General features: G+C 49.2%; 1 protein-coding gene across 1 annotated transcript in view; it reads right to left on the bottom strand.

The window, feature by feature from the left end:
- Positions 1-22,155, bottom strand: part of TRIM54 (tripartite motif containing 54) — a 48,832-nt gene that overhangs the window by 7,243 nt on the left and 19,434 nt on the right. Inside the window, exons 3-7 of the mRNA XM_056552871.1 lie at positions 20,000-20,171; positions 16,927-17,022; positions 12,317-12,550; positions 12,202-12,224; positions 8,962-9,086 (exon numbers count right to left, since the gene is read on the bottom strand). Coding sequence (XP_056408846.1) covers positions 8,962-9,086; positions 12,202-12,224; positions 12,317-12,550; positions 16,927-17,022; positions 20,000-20,171 — 650 coding nt within the window. The remainder of the gene's footprint in view (positions 1-8,961; positions 9,087-12,201; positions 12,225-12,316; positions 12,551-16,926; positions 17,023-19,999; positions 20,172-22,155) is intronic.

Here is a 22,155-nt window from a genome sequence, read left to right as displayed (position 1 = left end):
TAGACGATGGGAGGCGCCCTTTAGCGAATCTAGCCAATAGACGCCCTGGCTTGCCTCCATGACGAAATAAAGTGGCCTCAAATTGCGACCTGTATAGACTGTCCCTCCGTTCCACCCAGGACTCAAATTCCGCCCACTCAGTCTTCGAAGCCTCCGAAGGAGTCATCAAAAAGTTAGTGTACGCCGAGTAAAGTCTGTCCCCCTAGGAGCCGAGTCAGTCACTATAAGCACTAGCGGTGCATTGTCCGATATGACTAGGTTTTCCAAGTCCACCCTGTCCACCCGGGGAAGAAGGTAAGGAGGGGCAAAAAAAAATAGTCAAGCCTCGACCAAGAGTCCTGAGCAAACGAGTAGTGACTATATTCCCTCTCCCCGGGGTGAACAGAGCGCCACACATCTATCAGTCCTGTCTGCGAGGCCCATTTTTCAAGAAGTAGGTCATAAGGGCGTACTGGGATATGCCTATTTCGGTTGGATCTCCTATCCTCAGCAGGGGAGAGTACTGCATTAAAGTCGCCCCCTACAATGACCTGTCCCCCATGACCCGTTACCACTTGATGGGCCAGCGAGGTAAAATAAGAGCAGTCATCCCCATTCGGACCATACACATTTAGTATCCAAAACTCCCCCGATGGGGTATTGATATGTACTTTACACAGGCGTCCCTCGGACTCCCTGCAGACCTGCAAAAGCTCATATGTGAAAGCCTTATGGAACAAAATCAGTACCCCACCCTTGTTGTCGACTGCCTGAGAACCCTCCACTCTTCCCACCCACCATTTACGGAGTCTAAAAAAGTCACCCTCCAGCAGGTGAGTTTCCTGCAGAAGTGCTATATCAGGAGAAAAACGTTTAAGGTGCCGTAAAACAGAATGCACTTGTTGGGGGACTTCAGCCCCTTAACATTCCATGAGATGACCTTCATATAATAATAACACGTAGAAAGGTGTGATAGCTTGTAATCGTAAGGCCATTTGGCAAAGATGTCTCAAAACCCAACATGAACCCCCAGGTTTCCCCATTCCCTCCCACCCCTCCCCCAGTAACGACATAATAAATAAAAAAAAACAACAAACACAAAAAAGCCACCTCCCTCCATCAGACTCCCGTGGCCACCACTTAAATGGACCCTTCCATCTTCCCATGCTAAGAGCCCTTTCCCCCTTTTACACAGTCCACATAAACTAACTAGCAGGAAATCCGGCACAAGTTAACAAGCAAGAGAACCTCCGTTGGACCCTGTCGGGACCCCCCATAAGCAACAGAATATAAGGCGTTATCCCCCCCACCATAGGAACACAAGGTAGCACAAGCCATGTGCGGACATCAGAGTATCCAGTAAGAGCACCCGCGAGGAAGTAGAAGTGCAATAAACTACCTAGGGTACGGCCAAATCATAAATTGACTGTATAACAATAGAAAAAAATATATATATATTTTTTTCTTTTTGTTCGTGACCTCCCCCTCCCTCCCCCAACTTCCCTTCTCCCACCTCCTCCCCTCACCTCCCTCCCATCCCCCCTCTAGAAACAAAACATCCTCCCTCCCTCCCCCTCCCCAGCTATCCATCCTCTCCAAAGGCCTCTCCCCCCCCCCACTCATTCCTCTCCACCCAAACTATCCCCCCCTGCCAACATCCCCCGTAACATGGTCTCAGTAAGAGACAACCAAAAGGTGAGAGGTACCAGTGAAGCATGAACATTATCATTAACATAATTAGTCTTGCAAAACAAGGTCTTGACGCCATACCCACCCCTCCTCCCCCCATTGGAACCAAAAACCTTCAAACTATATGGAGACGTCCATCATCTCAGGTCTGAAACCGGTGCTGCCATCGATGTAGAAGGATCACAGACTGTGCGGCCTCCGAGCAGCAGAGGTGAGGCGTCGTGCAGTGCAGAAACTCCAAGAAGTTCACAGTAGGATGCAGGAATCATCGGACCCTTTGTGCTTTAGGAGAGGGAGGTCCAGGTACAGCAGTAGGAGAAAGCCACATCGCTGGAGACTGTCGTTCCGGTGGCGTCGCATCTTGATCTTGTGAGGCAGGTGGCTCCCCAGTGAAGGAATGGTGGCCCCAGAGTGAGGAAGCAGGTAGGTATTAATCGCATCCGACGCCTTGTCCGGATTATGGTAAGTGCCCAGAGAACCATCAGGAAAAAAGATCCGTAGAATAGTAGGGTACAGGAGGGCAAACCGCAGCCCCCGTTTGTGCAGATCAGTGCAGAGCGGTGCAAACAACTTGCGCTTATGCGTCACATCCGCAGAAAAGTCACTGAATAGCAACAGCCTATGGCCCTTAAATTGTAGGGCCTCCCTCCTCCGGCGAAAGGCTCTTAGTAAGGCCACTTTATCAGTGAAATCGAGGTACTTGACTATAACTTGTCTGGGCCGATTGTGATGTTCCAGGCCCGGCCCGGTGGAACCATCCCTGGGCTCTCTCAAATCAGGCCCCACCCTGTGAGCCCTTTCTACTTTACAAGGTCATGGAAGTCCCAGGGCCTGGGGGAGTTGTACCTCACAGATGTGAACGAGGTCCTTGGCAGGGACCGACTCTGGCAATCCCACGATGCGGAGGTTGCTCCTCCTGGACCTATTCTCTAGGTCATCCACTTTTTCACTGAGCCGGCAGCACTCCGACTCCAAGTGGGTCATCTTGGCATCTGAAGAGTCCATGCGATCTTCCACAAGGGCCACTCTGTTTTCCGCTTCCTGTAATCGCACACCATGTGCCTCTGTAGCAGATTGCAACTGCTGGAGTGAGTCCTGCATCGTCGCCGCCACGGCCTCCTGAACCTTCAGCACCACCACTTTCGCCACCGCTGCAGCCAGTTTGTCATAATCAATGTTCGGTGGGCCCTGCGTGTCGGACCCCGTTGCAGAGCCTCTGTCTGAGAGTACTGGGGAAGGCGCTCTGCTCGGGAGAGGTGAGTCGGCCATCTTAGGCTTGTTGGCGCGCCGTCCCGACTCCGTGCCTGGGGTCTGTGCTTGCAAGCTCCGGTGCGGAGTAAATAGCGGTCCATGCAAGTCCTGTGTCACCTCGTGAGGGGGTCAGGCTCCTCCAACGCGGAAGAATGCAGGTAAATTTGCCGGTATTAGCAGGGAGGACGAGGAGCTCTCACGGACACGTTTCTACAGCATGGCGCCGGAACCGTAAGTTTCAGACTGTGTTTTTTGTGTATTGCATTTTATTGGGGGTCTGGCTGTTTGGTATCTCCTTTGAAGTCATGCACTCTGGTCCCATCATATAATCAAACAGATAAGGGGTCAGGAAGAGAGATGCCCCCCTGGTGGGATCAGAGGGGAGGGGGGAATGGAGTCTCCCTCCAAAGAAGCAGAGATAAGATTTAAAATGCTGGACTCACTCACAAGGACGGCTATACCATCATGCTGTAAGAACTTCATCTTTTGTTTTCTGAACTTGTCTTGCTAAACTCTTTTATATATTTTTGTACCTGTATGTCATTTGTTCCTGTATTTTTATATATATATATATATAGCACTGTGATACCTTGTATCAGATTAAATGTTTAATTAATCAGCTCTGGTCTTTGATTTCTAAATATATGAGCTCACCTTTCTGAAGAAGGCTCTGGTGAAACACGTTTATCTAAGGGTTAATTTGGTGACTTGCTGGGACTAGTAGTGGATACCCAGAGGTCTGGTGGCCTTAACCCTTGCACCATCACACTCTCTCTAGCGTCTTGGCTGGACCGATAGGGTGTGATCGTGACAACTGGTGGCAGCGTCGGGATATATTTAGAGATTTTTAGTGCTTGCTGGATTTTACCTGTAAGGAAATCTTTGCACTAAAAATAAATTGCATACATCTTCTTGTGTGTAAATTCCAAAGACAGAGCTCAGTGCTGGTTTAAAATACATACAAAAAGAGTGCAAGACAGTTCTGTCCTCCCCATCTCCTGTTTTACCTCCTCTGTCTCATCTCGGAAATATGGAGGCATATCGCAAGCAGTCCAAGCCTGCACTGGAGCTAATGTGCCAAGAAAAGGACATCCCTACTGCGGGAAAGAACAAGGAACAACTTATTGCTGATCTTGTGGAGTATGATGCCCGTGCAGAAGAGCTGAGTGACACGAGACAAAGTCCTACAGCTGGAACTGCCATCCAAGGACTGATATCTCCTGGGGAATATAACATTACTCCCCATCAGGACAGTACTCCACATAAGGCCTTGGACTCTTATATGCGGACTGCCTTACAACACCTTGGGAATGTGGATGCCAATATGAAACTCCAACTGCTTCTCCAGTACCAAACTGCTGAGAGAGAGGCTCAGGCACGAGCGGCAGAGAGAGAGGCCCAGGCATGAGCCACAGAATGAGAGGCCCAGGCAGGAGCCACAGAAAGAGAGGCCCAGGCACGAGCCACAGAAAGAGAGGCCCAGGCACGAGCCACAGAAAGAGAGGCCCAGACACGAGCAGCAGAAAGAGAGGCCCAGGCACGAGCCGCAGAAAGAGAGGCCCAGGCACAAGCCGCAGAAAGAGAGGCACAAATACGAGCAGCAGAGAGAGAGACCCAGGCATGAGCCACAGAGAGAGAGGCCCAGGCAAGAGCCACAGAAAGAGAGGCCCAGGCACGAGCCACAGAAAGAGAGGCCCAGGCACGAGCCGCAGAGAGAGAGGCCCAGGCACGAGCCGCAGAGAGAGAGGCCCAGGCAGGAGCCGCAGAGAGAGAGGCCCAGGCACGAGCCACAGAAAGAGGCCCAGGCACGAGCCGCAGAAAGAGAGGCCCAGGCACAAGCCGCAGAAAGAGAGGCCCAGGCACGAGCCGCAGAAAGAGAGGCACAAATACGAGCGGCAGAGAGAGAGACCCAGGCATGAGCCACAGAGAGAGAGGCCCAGGCACGAGCCGCAGAAAGAGAAGCACGAGCCGCAGAGAGAGAGGCACAAATACGAGCGGCAGAGAGAGAGACCCAGGCATGAGCCGCAGAGAGAGAGGCCCAGGCACAAGCCGCAGAAAGAGAGGCACGAGCCGCAGAGAGAGAGGCCCAGGCAAAAGCTGCAGAGAGAGAGGCACAAGCGGCAGAGAGAGAGGCCCAGGCACGAGCTGCAGAGAGACAGGCACGAGCTGCAGAGAGAGAGAGAGAGAGAGAGAGAGGCACGAGCTGCAGAGAGAGTGAGGCACGAGCTGCAGAGAGAGGCGCCCAGGCACGAGCTGCAGAGAGAGAGGCCCAGCCGAGGCATGAACTGGAGGTTCTGAGGCTGAGAGGGGAGGCTCCATCCGCACGGAGTGATGTGCAGGATCAAGGAGACCACAAACCCCACTTGGAACATTTCCCCATGTTGGAGAAAGATGGTGATCTGGATCTGTTCCTGAGGGGATTTGAAAAGGTTTGCCGGCAGTTCCATCTACCTAAGGAACAGTGGGGACGATATCTAACCCCATGGCTGCGAGGGAAAGCTCTGGATGTGTTTGCTTTGCTTCCCTCTGAAAGTGACCAGGACTATGAGGCAATAAAATCTGCCCTGCTAAAAAGTTTTAATCTGACTTCAGAGGCTTATTGGAAAAAGTTTCGGACTTTGCAACAAAGTGCCACAGAAAGCTGCACTCAGCATGCAGGTCAGCTAAGGGCTGCATTCAGGTTATCGACTGGGGGCCTACAAGTCACTACCTATGAGGCCCTGGAGGACTTGATGGTCCTGGATCAGTTTCTCCAAACACGGAGCTTTGAAGCCAGAGAGTGGATTTTGGACCGCAAGGCCAAGACAGCAACGGAAGCAGCCAAACTTGGAGATGACTTCGCCAGCAACCGGGCGCCAGCAGCAAAGCGTGGATCTGCACAAGCCGGAGCAAGTACCTGGAGGGGAGCCACACAACCACAAAGCACCACCAGGCCAGCCGGAAAATTGCCATCAGCACCAAAAGCAACAGGAGCCACATTGGGTCAGGGGGACACCCGCCAAAGTTACAGATGCAACAATATTGGGCACCTGAGTGCCACTTGCCCCAACAAAAAGAATTCTCCACCAGTAGCTGGAGGACACACAGCCGTTCTTCTGGTGTCCAGAGTGGTGGAGAAAAGAGTGGATAACCTGCAGAGTGTAACTGTGGGTGACAGTGGGGTTACGAGATTCTGGAGCCTTCTTTACCTTGGTGCGGCCTGAAGTGGTGGATACAGAGGACATCATCCCTGGAAGAACCATGGCTTTAAAAGGAATTGGAGGTGTGCGGCCTGCTGTGCTCATGGCCCGTGTGTACCTGGATTGGGGTACAGGCAAAGGTTTGCGGAAGGTGGGGGTCTCTGAGGACATCCCTGTTAATGTTCTGCTGGGGAATGATTTGGGTCTGATGCTCTATCATTACGCTCCAGAGGACACTACCTGCACACCGGCAGGGCTAGGAGAGAGCCCTGTTCATTCTGAGGTACTGTGCGAGACTTTGGGAGACACTGTGAGATGTGGAAACTGGGAGGGGGTGCAGGGGATTGATAATTGTTTACCTGTGACTGAACCAGTAATGTTTTCCAAAAGTGGAATGGGGTGTATTGTAAAATGTGGTGACAATGCATTGCCAATGCCAAAACCTAGTGGAGATGGGCTAGGGGGAGGGGTTGGTGTGCCCCTGGTGACATGTAAGGATGAGGGACCAGCAGTGAGTGATATATCCAAATCCTGTGAGCCTAAGGAGGAGGGAAGGAGTGATAGCCCTGTGTATGATGCCTGTATTGTTATGTCTGGAACTGAGGGAGAGGAAGGTGGAGATGCTAGTTCACCTTGGGGAAATGTGCTCCCTGATGACACAAGATGGGGGGAGGGAAATGAGCATTTCCGGGAAGCTCTGCGCAGTGACCCTTCCCTTGAAGGGCTGAGACAATGTGCTGAACATACAGGTGTTGACACAGATGGGCATCGGGTATATTGGGAAAATGATATCTTGTACTGGGAGTCCCTTTCCAAAGGCATGCTAGGGGCCCAGGAGGGAGAAAGGCCGTTAGTGGTTCCTAGGCAGTACAGGAAAGAGCTGCTGAGGTTGGCCCATGAGACCCCCCTGGCAGGACATTTGGGAGTGGCCTATGCGGTCATAGAGAAGGAATGTCTAGCTGTGGTCTGGGCTTTGGAAACATTACAGCCGTACCTGTACGGCAGGGATTTTACTGTCATAACTGATCACAACTCTCTACATTGGTTGGACAGAGTGTCCGGTAACAATGGCACCTTGAAACAAATGCTAAAAACATTTGTAGAATCAGAGGGCAGAGACTGGGAAAGTATTTACCCCATCTGTTATTCGCTTACAGGGAGGTACCCCAAGAGCCTGCAGGTTTCTCGCCCTTTGAGTTATTGTATGGTCACAAAGTGCGGGGACCCCGAGATTTAGTTAGGGAGGAATGGGAAGGGGGGCTACCTGCCCCTGAGACTTCTGTGGTGGAGTATGTTCTGAGATTCAGGGACAGGATGCAGACACTGACTGGGCTGGTACAGGACAACCTCACAGCAGCACAGTCCAGGCAGAAGTACTGGTACGATCACAATGCATCGGACCGGGTCTATGAAGTGGGACAGAAGGGAATGGTTCTGAACCCCATCAGGCACAATAAGTTGCAGGCCGCCTGGGAGGGTCCCTTCCCCATTCTACAGTGCCTAGAACCCACCACATATGTAGTTGCCCTTGATGAGAAAGGTCAGAGGCAGAGACAGTACCACATTAATATGGCATACTATGGCCCTGAGGAGGTGGTACTCAGCGTATGTAGTGCACCAGAGGAAGGGCTGGGTAGTGATCCCCTACTGGACCTAGTGGAGGAAGCTAAGAGCCAGGGATCCCTTCAGGATGTGGAGATCAATCCACAGGAGGAGGCGGCTTAATCAGGTACTAGGCCCCTTCAGTGCCATCTTTACTGGGAATGCAGGGCCTGTGGTGTCAAGAAGAGAAATAGATGGTTAATGGAGACAGATCTATCAGCCTGGAGAGGAAAGATCTCTCTGTCCCCATCTTAAGGGGGAGGTATCAGGCCCAAGGCCTGATTATGGAAACATACATGTGTTTTATTATTGTATCTGTGTATAAACTAAGACCTGCAGGGGTGAGGGGTCATTCAGACTGTGGGTTTGTGTATTGCATTTTATTGGGGGTCTGGCTGTTTGGTATCTCCTTTGAAGTCATGCACCCTAGTCCCATCATATAATCAAACAGATAAGGGGCCAGGAAGAGAGAAGACCCCCTGGTGGGATCAGAGGGGAGGGGGAATGGAGTTTCCCTCCAAAGAAGCAGAGATGAGACTTAAAATGCTGGACTCAACTGGTGTTCAAGGCTGTGCCAAAAGCTGACAAGAGCTGGACTCTCACTCCCAAGGACTGCTATATCATCATGCTGTAAGAACTTCATCATTTGCTTTCTGAACTTGTCTTGCTAAACTCTTCTATATATTTTTATACCTGTATGTCATTTGTTCCTGTATATGTATGTGTATGTATATATATATATATATATATATATAGCACTGTGATACCTTTTATCAGATTAAATGTTTAATTAATCAGTTCTGGTCTTTGATCTCTAAATATGAGCTCACCTTTCTGAAGGAGGCTCTGGTGGAAACACGTTTATCTAAGGGTTAATTTGGTGACTTGCTGGGACTAGTAGTGGATACCCAGAGGTCTGGTGGCTTTAACCCTTACACCATCACACTCTCTATAATGTCTTGGCTGGACCGATAGGGTATGATCGTGACAGTGTGATATTTGGCTGAAGTCTGTTTCACGTCTGCTATCATTTGGGTACAGTCTGTTTCACAAGTGATATTATTTGGGTACAGTCTGTTTCACGTGTGATAATATTCAGGGATTCTTTGTTTTTCATGTGTGATATGAGAGGTGAGTGGAGTCTAGGCAGGTCTCAGCTCAGAATTGGGGCGTATTCTGTAATAAATGTAATAAATATTATTGCTCCAGGTAACCTTGTTATATCATGGAGCTGCAGGAGATGCCCCCCACCCCCCCTTACCTAAGTGGAAGTCGATGGTCCTCAGCATCTCAGACACATGATCCACATTGACGCAGAAGTGGTCCATAGTTTCGTAGCCGGGGTCTGGACGGTCTATTGTGGAAACTTTGGACATGTCTGTGATCCTGTGGGAAAAAAAAGGGACAAACCTGAGGATATGGGGGGGAGACAGGATGGAAATGGGGATAGGTAGGTAGAAGGTAGGTAGTTAGGTAAAAGGCAAGTAGGTAGGTAGAAGGTAGGTAGTAGGTAAAAGGTAGGAAGTTAGTTAGGTAGAAGTTAGGTAGGTAGAAGGTAGTAGGTAGGTAGTAGGTAGGTAGAAAGTAGGTAGGTATGAGGTAAGTAGGTAGGTAGAAGGCAGGTAGTAGGTAGAAGGTAGTTCAGTAGAAGTTAAGTAGGAAGGTAGAAGGTAGGTAGAAGTTAGGTAGTAGGTAGGTAGGAAGAAGGTCTAATACGGTACAAGAACAACATAAGAAGATATGGAAGATGATGAGACATGACAGAAGGACATGATGGAGACGTTGGCAGGAAGTGATGTAATACGTGAGGACATGACAGGAAGTGATGTAATATGTGAGGACATGACAGGAAGTGATGTAATATGAGAGAAGATGACAGGAAGTGATGTAATATGAGAGGACATGACAGGAAGTGATGTAATATGAGAGAACATGACAGGAAGTGATGTAATATGTGAGAAGATGACAGGAAGTGATGTAATATGAGAGGACATGACAGGAAGTGATGTAATATGAGAGGGCATGGCAGGAAGTGATGTAATATGTGAGAACATGACAGGAAGTGATGTAATATGTGAGAACATGACAGGAAGTGATGTAATATGAGAGAAGATGACAGGAAGTGATGTAATATGAGAGAACATGGCAGGAAGTGATGTAATATGTGAGGACATGACAGGAAGTGATGTAATATGAGAGGGCATGGCAGGAAGTGATGTAATATGTGAGGACATGGCAGGAAGTGATGTAATATGTGAGGACATGGCAGGAAGTGATGTAATATGTGAGGACATGACAGGAAGTGATGTAATATGCGAGGACATGACAGGAAGTGATGTAATATGCGAGGACATGACAGGAAGTGATGTAATATGTGAGGACATGACAGGAAGTGATGTAATATGTGAGGACATGACAGGAAGTGATGTAATATGAGAGGACATGACAGGAAGTGATGTAATATGTGAGGAGATGACAGGAAGTGATGTAATATGAGAGGACATGATAGGAAGTGATGTAATATGAGAGGACATGGCAGGAAGTGATGTAATATGTGAGGACATGACAGGAAGTGATGTAATATGAGAGGACATGACAGGAAGTGATGTAATATGTGAGGAGATGACAGGAAGTGATGTAATATGAGAGGACATGATAGGAAGTGATGTAATATGAGAGGACATGGCAGGAAGTGATGTAATATGTGAGGACATGACAGGAAGTGATGTAATATGTGAGGACATGGCAGGAAGTGATGTAATATGTGAGGAGATGACAGGAAGTGATGTAATATGAGAGGACATGATAGGAAGTGATGTAATATGAGAGGACATGGCAGGAAGTGATGTAATATGTGAGGACATGACAGGAAGTGATGTAATATGTGAGGACATGGCAGGAAGCGATGTAATATGTGAGGACATGACAGGAAGCGATGTAATATGTGAGGACATGACAGGAAGCGATGTAATATGTGAGGACATGGCAGGAAGTGATGTAATATGTGAGGACATGGCAGGAAGTGATGTAATATGTGAGGACATGGCAGGAAGTGATGTAATATGTGAGGACATGACAGGAAGTGATGTAATATGAGAGGAGATGACAGGAAGTGATGTAATATGTGAGGACATGGCAGGAAGTGATGTAATATGTGAGGACATGGCAGGAAGTGATGTAATATGTGAGGACATGACAGGAAGTGATGTAATATGTGAGGACATGACAGGAAGTGATGTAATATGTGAGGACATGACAGGAAGTGATGTAATATGTGAGGACATGACAGGAAGTGATGTAATATGTGAGGACATGACAGGAAGTGATGTAATATGTGAGGACATGACAGGAAGTGATGTAATATGTGAGGACATGACAGGAAGTGATGTAATATGTGAGGACATGGCAGGAAGTGATGTAATATGTGAGGACATGACAGGAAGTGATGTAATATGTGAGAACATGACAGGAAGTGATGTAATATCTGAGGACATGACAGGAAGTGATGTAATATGTGAGGACATGACAGGAAGTGATGTAATATGTGAGAACATGACAGGAAGTGATGTAATATGTGAGGACATGACAGGAAGTGATGTAATATGTGAGAACATGACAGGAAGTGATGTAATATGAGAGGAGAGGACAGGAAGTGATGTAATATGAGAGGACATGACAGGAAGTGATGTAATATGTGAGAACATGGCAGGAAGTGATGTAATATGTGAGGTAATGACAGGAAGTGATGTAATATGTGAGAACATGACAGGAAGTGATGTAATATGAGAGGAGAGGACAGGAAGTGATGTAATATGAGAGGACATGACAGGAAGTGATGTAATATGTGAGAACATGACAGGAAGTGATGTAAAATGTGAGAACATGACAGGAAGTGATGTAATATGTGAGGACATGACAGGAAGTGATGTAATATGTGAGAACATGACAGGAAGTGATGTAATATGTGAGGACATGACAGGAAGTGATGTAATATGAGAGGGCATGACAGGAAGTGATGTAATATGTGAGGACATGACAGGAAGTGATGTAATATGAGAGGACATGACAGGAAGTGATGTAATATGTGAGAACATGACAGGAAGTGATGTAATATGAGAGGACATGACAGGAAGTGATGTAATATGTGAGAACATGACAGGAAGTGATGTAATATGTGAGGTAATGACAGGAAGTGATGTAATATGTGAGGACATGACAGGAAGTGATGTAATAGGTGAGGACATGACAGGAAGTGATGTAATATGTGAGAACATGACAGGAAGTGATGTAATATGTGAGGACATGACAGGAAGTGATGTAATATGTGAGAACATGACAGGAAGTGATGTAATATGTGAGGACATGACAGGAAGTGATGTAATATGAGAGGACATGACAGGAAGTGATGTAATATGTGAGGACATGACAGGAAGTGACCAGTCATGATGGAGACGTCCCACAGGAGATGAGACAGGACGCAGTCTCCTCCCCGGACACTCACTTCTTTATCAGCTCCTTTCCTTGCTGTAAGAGAGAAGACACGAGACCCTCATTTAATGACTGGATTTAGTCACTGACTAATGAGTGGTGACTACTGATGCCCCTCCCCCACTCACCTGCAGGAACTGTGCCATCTGCGGTTCATCCATAGACTGTATGGCGGTCTCCACCAGCTTGGAGGTGACTTCCAGGTGGTCTCCATGTTGACGGATGAGACCCCGGACGTACTGCAGCTTCTCCTCCTGCTCGCGGGCGATGTTCTGCAGCAGCTCCTTCTTCCGCTCCTCCAGGATGTTATACAAGGAGTCAAAGCGCTGGCTGAGGTGCTGCTTCTGTCTGCGGCTGTTGTCCTGTAATAAGGGCAGAAAGGACTGTATCACATGTCAGAGGCTTAGATACACTGGTGACTGTATCACATGTCAGAGGCTTATATACACTGGTGACTATCACATGTCAGAGGCTTAGATACACTGGGGACTGTATCACATGTCAGAGGCTTATATACACTGGTGACTATCACATGTCAGAAGCTTAGACACACTGGTGACTGTATCACTTGTCAGAGGTTTAGATACACTGTTGACTGTATCACATGTCAGAGGCTTAGATGCACTGGGGACTGTATCACAGGTCAGAGGCTTTGATACACTGGTGACTGTATCACATGTCAGAGGCTTAGATACACTGGGGACTGTACCACTTGTCAGAGGTTTAGATACACCAATGATGGTATCACATGTCAGAGGCTTATATACAGCAGTTACATTATTGTATGTAGGAAGCTTAGATACAGCAGTGACATTATTGTATGTAAGAAGCTTAGATACACCAGTGACATTATTGTATGTCAGAAGCTTAGATACACCAGTGACATTATTGTATGAAAGAAGCTTAGATACAGCAGTGACATTATTGTACGTAAGAAGCTTAGATACAGCAGTGACATTATTGTATGTAAGAAGCTTAGATACACCAGTGACATTATTGTATGTAAGAAGCTTAGATACACCAGTGACATTATTGTATGTCAGAAGCTTAGATACACCAGTGACATTATTGTATGAAAGAAGCTTAGATACAGCAGTGACATTATTGTACGTAAGAAGCTTAGATACAGCAGTGACATTATTGTATGTAAGAAGCTTAGATACACCAGTGACATTATTGTATGTAAGAAGCTTAGATACACCAGTGACATTATTGTATGTAAGAAGCTTAGATACACCAGTGACATTATTGTATGTAAGAAGCTTAGATACAGGGCATTGGATACCCCAGAAGTTATACTATCAGCTCCAGGTCCAGAGATCTACAGGTGGTTCTTTCCTGTTGTTATAATGGGGACCCTCTATAAATGGGGGGCACCTCCCTAAACTATCTTTGGAGATGACTGGTGAGGGTATCACATGTGAGAAGATTAGATACACTAGTGACGGAGGCTCCTGAGAGGTGCCAATAAGTGGGGCTTCAATATGGTGAAAACATGACGTGTACACACGGGATATCCTCACACACAGTATATACACACACGGGATATCCTCACACACAGTATATACACACACGGGATATCCTCACACACAGTATATACACACACGGGATATCCTCACACACAGTATATACACACACCGGATATCCTCACACACAGTATATACACACACCGGATATCCTCACACACAGTATATACACACACCGGATATCCTCACACACAGTATATACACACACGGGATATCCTCACACACAGTATATACACACACGGGATATCCTCACACACAGTATATACACACACGGGATATCCTCACACACAGTATATACACACACGGGATATCCTCACACACAGTATATACACACACGGGATATCCTCACACACAGTATATACACACACGGGATATCCTCACACACAGTATATACACACACGGGATATCCTCACACACAGTATATACACACACGGGATATCCTCACACACAGTATATACACACACCGGATATCCTCACACACAGTATATACACACACGGGATATCTTCACACACAGTATATACACACACCGGATATCCTCACACACAGTATATACACACACCGGATATCCTCACACACAGTATATACACACACGGGATATCCTCACACACAGTATATACACACACGGGATATCCTCACACACAGTATATACACACACCGGATATCCTCACACACAGTATATACACACACCGGATATCCTCACACACAGTATATACACACACGGGATATCCTCACACACAGTATATACACACACGGGATATCCTCACACACTGTATATACACACACGGGACATCCTCACACACAGTATATACACACACGGGACATCCTCACACACAGTATATACACACACGGGATATCCTCACACACAGTATATACACACACACAGGATATCCTCACACACAGTATATACACACACGGGATATCCTCACACACAGTATATACACACACGGGATATCCTCACACACAGTATATACACACACGGGATATCCTCACACACTGTATATACACACACGGGACATCCTCACACACAGTATATACACACACGGGATATCCTCACACACAGTATATACACACACGGGATATCCTCACACACAGTATATACACACACGGGATATCCTCACACACAGTATATATACACACGGGATATCCTCACACACAGTATATACACACACGGGATATCCTCACACACAGTATATACACGCACGGGACATCCTCACACACAGTATATATACACACACGGGATATCCTCACACACAGTATATACACACACGGGATATCCTCACACACAGTATATCCACACGGGATATCCTCACACACAGTATATCCACACGGGATATCCTCACACACAGTATACACACACGGGATATCCTCACACACAGTATACACACACGGGATATCCTCACACACAGTATACACACACAGGATATCCTCACACACAGTATACACACACGGGATATCCTCACACACAGGATATACACGGGATATCCTCACACACAGTATATACACATGGGATATCCTCACACACAGCATACACACATGGGATATCCTCACACACAGTATATACACACAGGATATCCTCACACACAGTATATCCTCACACACAGTATATAAACACGGGATATAATCACACACAGTATATACACATGGAATATCCTCACATACAGTATGTACACATGGGATATCCTCACACACAGCATACACACATGGGATATCCTCACACACAGTATATACACACGGGATATCCTCACATACAGTATATACACATGGGATATCCTAACACACAGTATATACACATGGGATATCCTCACACACAGTATACACATGGGATATCCTCACACATAGTATATTTATATGAATATCCTCACAAATAGTATATACACACGGGATATCCTCACACACGGTATATACACACGGGATATCCTCACACACAGTATATACACACAGGATATCCTCATGCACAGTATATATATATATATATATATATATATATATAGATATCCTCACACACAGTATATACACATGGGATATCCTCACACACAGTTTACACATGGGATATGCTCACACACAGTATATACACACACAGTATATATATGGATATCCTCACACACACAGTATATACACACGGGATATCCTCACACACAGTATATACACACGGGATATCCTCACACACAGTATATACACACGGGATATCCTCACACACAGTATATACACACACCGGATATCCTCACACACAGTATATACACACACGGGATATCCTCACACACAGTATACACACACAGGATATCCTCACACACCGTATATACACACGGGATATCCTCACACACAGTATACACATGGGATATCCTCACACACAGTATACACATGGGATATCCTCACACACAGTATATACACACGGGATATCCTCACACACAGTATATACATGGGATATCCTCACACACAGTATACACATGGGATATCCTCACACACAGTATATACACACGGGATATCCTCACACACAGTATATACACACGGGATATCCTCACACACAGTATACACACGGGATATCCTCACACACAGTATACACACGGGATATCCTCACACACAGTATACACACGGGATATCCTCACACACAGTATACACACGGGATATCCTCACACACAGTATACACACGGGATATCCTCACACACAGTATATACACACGGGATATCCTCACACACAGTATACACACACGGGATATCCTCACACACAGTATACACACACAGGATATCCTCACACACAGTATACACACAGGATATCCTCACACACAGTATATCCACACGGGATATCCTCACACACAGTATACACACGGGATATCCTCACACACAGTATACACATGGGATATCCTCACACACAGTATACACATGGGATATCCTCACACACAGTATACACATGGGATATCCTCACACACAGTATATACACACGGGATATCCTCACACACAGTATATACACACGGGATATCCTCACACACAGTATATACACACGGGATATCCTCACACACAGTATACACACACAGGATATCCTCACACACAGTATAGCCACACGGGATATCCTCACACACCGTATATACACACAGGATATCCTCACACACAGTATACACATGGGATATCCTCACACACAGTATATACACACAGGATATCCTCACACACAGTATACACATGGGATATCCTCACACACAGTATATACTCGCTCCCCTCACCTCTATGCTCTTACAGATTTCCTCCATCTGGGTGATGATCGCCTGGATTCGGTCGTTCCCGGCCACCAGCATTGCGATCCCGTCACTGAGGTCGCTCTGTGGAAATACTCAGGTCACTGGATGGAATAATGTATGAGATAAGGCTACAGGGGCCCACATACCCCCCAACATAAGAACCGGGCCCTACAGGGGCCCACATACCCCCCAACATAAGAACCGGGCCCTACAGGGGCCCACATACCCCCCAACATAAGAACCGGGCCCTACAGGGGCCCACATACCCCCCAACATAAGAACCGGGCCCTACAGGGGCCCACATACCCCCCAACATAAGAACCGGGCCCTACAGGGGCCCACATACCCCCCAACATAAGAACCGGGCCCTACAGGGGCCCACATACCCCCCCCAACATAAGAACCGGGCCCTACAGGGGCCCACATACCCCCCAACATAAGAACCGGGCCCTACAGGGGCCCACATACCCCCCAACATAAGAACCGGGCCCTACAGGCGCCCACATACCCCCCAACATAAGAACCGGGCCCTACAGGGGCCCACATACCCCCCAACATAAGAACCGGGCCCTACAGGGGCATACATACCCCCCAACATAAGAACCGGGCCCTACAGGGGCCCACATACCCCCCAACATAAGAACCGGGCCCTACAGGGGCCCACATATCCCCCAACATAAGAACCGGGCCCTACAGGGGCCCACATACCCCCCAACATAAGAACCGGGCCCTACAGGCGCCCACATACCCCCCAACATAAGAACCGGGCCCTACAGGGGCCCACATACCCCCCCAACATAAGAACCGGGCCCTACGGGGGCACACATACCCCCCAACATAAGAACCGGGCCCTACAGGCGCCCACATACCCCCCAACATAAGAACCGGGCCCTACAGGGGCCCACATACACCCCCCCCAACATAAGAACCGGGCCCTACAGGGGCCCACATACCCCCCCAACATAAGAACCGGGCCCTACAGGGGCCCACATACCCCCCCAACATAAGAACCGGGCCCTACAGGGGCCCACATACCCCCCCAACATAAGAACCGGGCCCTACAGGGGCCCACATACCCCCCAACAAAAGAACCGGGCCCTACAGGGGCCCACATACCCCCCCCAACATAAGAACTGGGCCCTACAGGGGCCCACATAACCCCCCAACATAAGAACCGGGCCCTACAGGGGCACACATACACCCCCCCCCCCAACATAAGAACCGGGCCCTACAGGGGCACACATACCCCCCCAACATAAGAACCGGGCCCTACAGGGGCCCACATACCCCCCCAACATAAGAACCGGGCCCTACAGGGGCACACATACACCCCCCCCCCCCAATATAAGAACCGGGCCCTACAGGGGCACACATACCCCCCAACATAAGAACCGGGCCCTACAGGGGCACACATACCCCCCCCCCAACATAAGAACCGGGCCCTACAGGGGCACACATACCCCCCCAACATAAGAACCGGGCCCTACAGAGGCACACATACCCCCCAACATAAGAACCGGGCCCTACAGGGGCACACATACCCCCTAACATTAGAACCGGGCCCTACAGGGGCACACATACCCCCCAACATAAGAAATGGGCCCTACAGGGGCATACATACCCCCCCAACATAAGAACCGGGCCCTACAGGGGCACACATACCCCCCAACATAAGAACCGGGCCCTACACGGGCACATATACCCCCCCCCCCCCCCCCAACATAAGTACCAGGCTCTACAGGGGCATACATACCCCCCAACACAAGAACCGGGCTCTACAGGGGCCCACATACCCCCCAACATAAGAACCGGGCCCTACACGGGCACATATACCCCCCCCAACATAAGAACCGGGCCCTACAGGGGCACACATACCCCCCCCCCCAACATAAGAACCAGGCCCTACAGGGGCACACATACCCCCCCCCCCCAACATAAGAACCAGGCCCTACAGGGGCACACATACCCCCCCCCCCAACATAAGAACCGGGCCCTACAGGGGCCCACATACCCCCCCCCCCAACATAAGAACCAGGCCCTACAGGGGCACACATACTCCCCCCCCAACATAAGAACCAGGCCCTACAGGGGCACACATACCCCCCCCAACATAAGAACCAGGCCCTACAGGGGCACACATACCCCCCCCCCAACATAAGAACCAGGCCCTACAGGGGCACACATACCCCCCCCCTCCCAACATAAGAACCAGGCCCTACAGGGGCACACATCCCCCCCAACATAAGAACCGGGCCCTACAGGGGCACACATACCCCCCCCCAACATAAGAAACGGGCCCTACAGGGGCACACATACCCCCCCCCCCCCCAACATAAGAACCGGGCCCTACAGGGGCACACATACCCCCCCCCTCCCAACATAAGAACCAGGCCCTACAGGGGCACACATCCCCCCCAACATAAGAACCGGGCCCTGCAGGGGCACACATCCCCCCCCCCCCCCCAACATAAGAACCAGGCCCTACAGGGGCACACATACCCCCCCCTCCCAACATAAGAACCAGGCCCTACAGGGGCACACATCCCCCCCAACATAAGAACCGGGCCCTGCAGGGGCACACATCCCCCCCCCCCCCCCCAACATAAGAACCAGGCCCTACAGGGGCACACATACCCCCCCCCCAACATAAGAACCAGGCCCTACAGGGGCACACATACCCCCACCCCCCCTCCCCAACATAAGAACCAGGCCCTACAGGGGCACACATACTCCCCCCCCCCCAACATAAGAACCGGGCCCTACAGGGGCACACATCCCCCCCCCAACATAACAACCGGGCCCTACAGGGGCACACATCCCCCCCCCCCCAACATAAGAACCAGGCCCTACAGGGGCACACATCCCCCCCCCCCCCAACATAATAACCGGGCCCTACAGGGGCACACATCCCCCCCCCCCCCCAACATAAGAACCGGGCCCTACAGGGGCACACATACTCCCCCAACATAACAACCGGGCCCTACAGGGGCATACATACCCCCCCAACATAACAACCGGGCCCTACAGGGGCATACATACCCCCCCCCCAACATGGTACCTTCTGTCTTTTGTAGATGCTGGAGAGAGGGGCCACCTCACAGTCCTTGTGGGCCCCAAACACCTTACACATGGAGCAGGTGGGGGTCTCACATGTCAGGCAGTAGATGTTGATCTTCTCGTCCTCGTGCTCATCGCACATCAGGTGCTGCTCCGTCTTGGTGTTCAGAGGCCTGGAAGACATAGACCTCACTATAACAACCAGGGGCCACATCTCAGGGGCCCCACAATATAAAGGATAGAGGGGCTAAAGGACAGGATCTCACTATAACAACCAGGGGCCACATCTCAGGGGCCCCACAATATAGGATAGAGGATAGAGGAGCTAAAGGACAGGATCTCATTATAACAACCGGGGGCCACACAGACATCTCAGGGGCCCCACAATAAAAAAAATAGAGGAGCTAAAGGACAGGATCTCAGCTTCATTATAACAACCGGGGCCACATGGATATCTCAGGGGCCCCACACTATAAAAGGATAGAGGAGCTAAAGGACAGGATGTGTGGGAGTTAAACAACAAATACCCCCGAGGATTCCAGGGCATTAATCTAAAAAACTACTTTTAGGGGTGCCCCCCCCCCCAGAAGGGGTTAACCCTAAAACTAGAAATCCCCCCTATATGTATTAGAATACCCAATGCTTTATTTCAATCATCTAAAAATTGTGATATGGAAACAAAAACCGTGTATGTGCTCTTTAAAAACGCAGCCTCTGCTCAGTCATGTGACTGTGAAGGTCCTATGGCATGCCAAGTGGTTCTGTAGTATTCAGCTGGGAGCTGTGGACGTTCACTGTTATACTGCTGCTTGGCCATCCGCCCCCCGACGTTTCGTCACGCCACGCTGACTTTCTCAAGGGACTCCCCACAGCTCCCAGCTGAATACTACAGAACCACTTGGCATGCCATAGGACCTTCACAGTCACATGACTGAGCAGAGGCTGCGTTTTTAAAGAGCACATACACGGTTTTTGTTTCCATATCACAATTTTTAGATGATTGAAATAAAGCATTGGGTATTCTAATACATATAGGGGGGATTTCTAGTTTTAGGGTTAACCCCTTTTGGGGGGCACCCCTAAAAGTTGTTGTTTAGGATGTGTAGGAGAGCCCCTGTATACAGGATCTGCAGGACAACTCCCGTTATAGAGGATCTGGAAGATAGCCCACAGCGTAGAGGATCTGGAGGATAGCCCACAGTGTAGAGGATCTGGAGGATAGCCCACAGTGTAGAGGATCTGGAGGATAGCCCACAGTATAGAGGATCTGGAGGATAGCCCACAGTGTAGAGGATCTGGAGGATAGCCCACAGTGTAGAGGATCTGGAGGATAGCCCACAGTGTAGAGGATCTGGAAGATAGCCCACAGTGTAGAGGATCTGGGGGGATAGCCCACAGTGTAGAGGATCTGGAAGATAGCCCACAGTGTAGAGGATCTGGAGGATAGCCCACAGTGTAGAGGATCTGGAAAATAGCCCACAGTGTAGAGGATCTGGAAGATAGCCCACAGTGTAGAGGATCTGGGGGGGATAGCCCACAGTATAGATGATCTGGAGGATAGCCCACAGTGTAGAGGATCTGGAGGATAGCCCTCAGTGTAGATGATCTGGAAGATAGCCCACAGTGTAGAGGATCTGGGGGGATAGCCCACAGTGTAGAGGATCTGGGGGATAGCCCACAGCGTAGAGGATCTGGAGGATAGCCCACAGTGTAGAGGATCTGGAGGATAGCCCACAGTGTAGAGGATCTGGAGGATAGCCCACAGTGTAGAGGATCTGGAGGATAGCCCACAGTGTAGAGGATCTGGAGGATAGCCCACAGTGTAGAGGATCTGGAAGATAGCCCACAGTGTAGAGGATCTGGGGGGATAGCCCACAGTGTAGAGGATCTGGAAGATAGCCCACAGTGTAGAGGATCTGGAGGATAGCCCACAGTGTAGAGGATCTGGAAAATAGCCCACAGTGTAGAGGATCTGGAAGATAGCCCACAGTGTAGAGGATCTGGGGGGGATAGCCCACAGTATAGATGATCTGGAGGATAGCCCACAGTGTAGAGGATCTGGAGGATAGCCCTCAGTGTAGATGATCTGGAAGATAGCCCACAGTGTAGAGGATCTGGGGGGATAGCCCACAGTATAGATGATCTGGGGGATAGCCC

The sequence above is a fragment of the Hyla sarda genome, unplaced genomic scaffold (genome assembly GCF_029499605.1).
Source record: "Hyla sarda isolate aHylSar1 unplaced genomic scaffold, aHylSar1.hap1 scaffold_2017, whole genome shotgun sequence".
NCBI lineage: Eukaryota > Metazoa > Chordata > Amphibia > Anura > Hylidae > Hyla > Hyla sarda.
This window is presented reverse-complemented; position numbering and strand designations above follow the sequence as displayed.